The 3,293-nt window shown below is 37.4% G+C and overlaps 1 protein-coding gene across 1 annotated transcript in view; it reads left to right on the top strand.

The window, feature by feature from the left end:
- rapgef5a (Rap guanine nucleotide exchange factor (GEF) 5a) overlaps positions 1-2,800 on the top strand; it is a 45,112-nt gene extending 42,312 nt beyond the window's left edge. The window contains exon 26 of the mRNA XM_014005633.1: positions 675-2,800. Within this exon, the coding sequence (XP_013861087.1) occupies positions 675-793 (119 nt within the window). The 3' untranslated portion in view covers positions 794-2,800. The remainder of the gene's footprint in view (positions 1-674) is intronic.
- Positions 2,801-3,293: the final 493 nt, after the last annotated feature.

Below are 3,293 nucleotides of genomic sequence, written 5' to 3'. Positions count from 1 at the left end.
TATGCAAATATGCGATCAATACTACTATTACAAAAAGTAAAACATGTTGATTAGCTCATGCTAGCCTGTTGTTTACTTAAATAATCCAACTTCTTTCTATGATCATTCTCTCAAATCCATCAGAATTACCTTTAAGGAATTTAAAGACTACATAATAAAAAGATTTAGTAAAAACATGCTTGAATAGTTCAGTTGTAATAGTTTTTTTGAAATCTGATATAAAGTGTATTTTCTTGCTTACATGAATATAGACTTCATTTGTCCTGATGGGTAAAAAGAATAATAAATAATAAAATTCACAGTATATTTTTTAGTTTTATAATGTCACCTCCACTGGCCAGAAAGTTTCCTGAAAAGGCCTCAAAAAGGCCCACGGACCACCAGTTGATAATCACAGCTGTAGATTGTTTTGCGGCTCTTGACACATATTTTAGTAGCAGAAAAGGCTCTKTTGATTGTAAAGGTTGCAGACCCCTGTCCCAACATGAGRACTCTAGCACCACCTGCAGTTTGCTCCGTGTGCTACACCTTTTACCGTTTTTTTTYTTCTCCCAGTTACTAAGCAACGGTTTCCAGACTGGCTTTTATGACTTTAAAGTTTTGTATTTAAGCGTGTGTTTAAAACAAAAAGTTTTCGGTTTGACCTGAGCGTGTGTTTTGTACCCGCCCCCCAGGAAATGAGGTGATCGGGGTGGACAGCGCGGAGGTGAGGGCGAGCGTTCACTGCCTGCACATCATCGACAATCAGCAGACGCTTTTCGAACTGTCGCACAAACTGGAGCCCCGGGCTTAGGGACGCACAAAGTGACTGTGGAAACGCCACTGTACAGAAAAAGTCWCACACACACGGGAGGGATGACACAAGCAGCAATGCTGTCAGATGGACTAAAGGATTGTTTGTAAAGGATTATTTAACTCTGTATACCCTGCAGGACCAAGATCTGTGCGGTGCCATGAAGAATTGCCAAACTGAGTCGTTGAGGTTATTAGTTTGTAGAGAATCCACACGGCTTAGTTCGCTTTGTTTTCAAGTTCAACTTATTTATCAGCCTGTTCTATTTTTGTCTCCTTGAACTTCAGTAAGAACATTTCAAACAGGAAAAAAGGCATTTATAGAAGATTCTGATTTGTTTAAAGTCTTCTGGACTAAAGGTTCGGTATTTTTCTTTGTGTCCAGGTTACATGTTGTATCATGTGAAACCACTCCTCGTGCACTCTTTCTGATGTCTTAGTGTGAACAGACAAACTTGAGTTTTCATTGTACAGACCGGACCAGAACACGTCTCGGTGCCAAACGTTGTGTTGAGAGTTGCCGCTGAGCTCCTGCAGCATTTCAACCTCCTCATTTAAAAACCCACCAGGCTCCACACSGAGATGGTTAGAAACCCTGCCAGCGTAGATGAGTTTATTTTTGTTTTTTTTGTCCGTCGTGTTTTGTGTTGTGCCAAAACAGATCTATCCAAGCCTGTTCATGTAGAGCAGGCTGGTTCTTACTGACTGAAAAGATCATTTCGTTTTGAACTGGGCTCATTTAAACTGTGAGAACCAGAGCAGGCTGCTGATGCTGCGACGCAGGAACAGACTTCATCTGTCTCTTGTTGTTTTCTTTTTAAAGAGCAGATGTGGAAAACATTTATTTGGTGTTCGAATGAGAAAAGTGGCTTTTTAAGAAATATTCACAAGACTGCAGCCTTAGACAATAAAGGCACACTTTTTTTGTCTTGTCCCATGTCTGCTCATTGTTCAAACCACTTTATTGTGACGGTTCTTTTGAATTTCTTTAAAAAGTGTTGCCTTTTTAAGATCAATCTAAAGGTAAAAAGTGAAAAACTGTAGAAACAAAGTTTGTCAACATTTCAAACCAAATCCAGTCAGTGTAGAATAGTGTAGTGGACCCAAAAAAAAAAAAACATTTTAGAGCCACGTTTTGGTTCACAGAGAGGTGAAGYGTTTCGTGGCACCATCGTCTTCTGTCAGGAATCTCAAAGAAAATGTCYTCTTTCTGTAAGCAACACTCTTCTGCACCTGACTGTTCAATCACACTTTGTATTTGTGAAACTTTTAAACATGCCAAATCAGGTGGATTAGAGATTAAGCATTAAAGAAAAGCACTGCAACAATGATGCATTTAACACAAGTTAAAAGCGATAAACAAAGCTACACTGTACACCTTTTTACTTCTGACACTAAATGTGCATTAATGAAGTTGTTTTGTGATGTTTGATTCATCTGCCTGTGGCGGGAGAACCAATCCAAGCCACAACCTTGTTCACAAAAAGGAGCTGAAGCTGTACATGATGTACATACACGCACATCTCTGCTGATCATGTTCAAAAAGATTTCTTATTTATTGAAATATATATTGTTTATTTATCGTGACAGAGCCGTCTTGTTTTTGTGCCATGTTCAGAGGTTTAGTTACGTAGAGGTGCACAGATAGAGGTGTTTTAAAGCTGCGAAGCACTTTTTGTTGTTTTGTAGCCACTAGAGGGCAGCAGAGAGGTAGATCAGTATGAGAAGCCCTCCCTCTGCTGTTAAAAGTTGAATGAACCATAAAAACATGAGGCTGTATTCAGTGTTTTCTCAGCCGCTCTCATAAGAGTGTGAAGTTTTTTTCTTTTTTTTTTATATAAAAACGTTGTACAAAACTTGTTTGCATGATTAGAAAACCATCAATTTTACAAAGCGAAAAGAGGACCGATCAGATGCTTTGTACTATTGTAATATTGTTTATGTGTAAATATATGCCAATGTTTGTTAATTATCTGTTGTTGTATGATAAAAGTCAACTACAAAGCAATATGTCTTCATCTCTTAACTTGTGGCTGAAATCATTTATTTTTTTAAGCTGTGTTTTGCTACTTCTGTCCAAGTTTTACTTAAATAATTATTTTTTATTTTATTTTCCAGGTAAAGGTAGATTTCATTCTGCATTAAAAAGACCAATGATAACTCAAACTTCTAAAATATGTACAGTAGAATAAAGTGGATGTTTTGCATTTTAAATTTGTAAATAAGATTTGATCAAAGTTCRGATCAATGGGCCTCATGCAAGAAGCGTTCGTACGAACAGATTTGTTGTGCGTACGAGTGATTTAGGAAAATTTGTGGCATTCACCAGTTTTTTGGAATTCTAAAATTTTCTTCAGATACAAACAAAATTCACGAGTGGTCCACACCTGTCGTATATTTTACGAGCAGTCGGTCTTCTGTTATCTGGATGGATTTTCTTCATTAATAACTTTATTTTTCATTAGTTTGAAGATATTTCGAGTTGAAAATAAATCACACTC

This window comes from Austrofundulus limnaeus, unplaced genomic scaffold, assembly GCF_001266775.1.
Source record: "Austrofundulus limnaeus strain Quisiro unplaced genomic scaffold, Austrofundulus_limnaeus-1.0 Scaffold32, whole genome shotgun sequence".
Taxonomy (NCBI): Eukaryota; Metazoa; Chordata; class Actinopteri; order Cyprinodontiformes; family Rivulidae; genus Austrofundulus; species Austrofundulus limnaeus.
The sequence above is the reverse complement of the archived record's forward strand: the minus strand, read 5'-3'. Positions and strand labels throughout refer to the sequence as shown.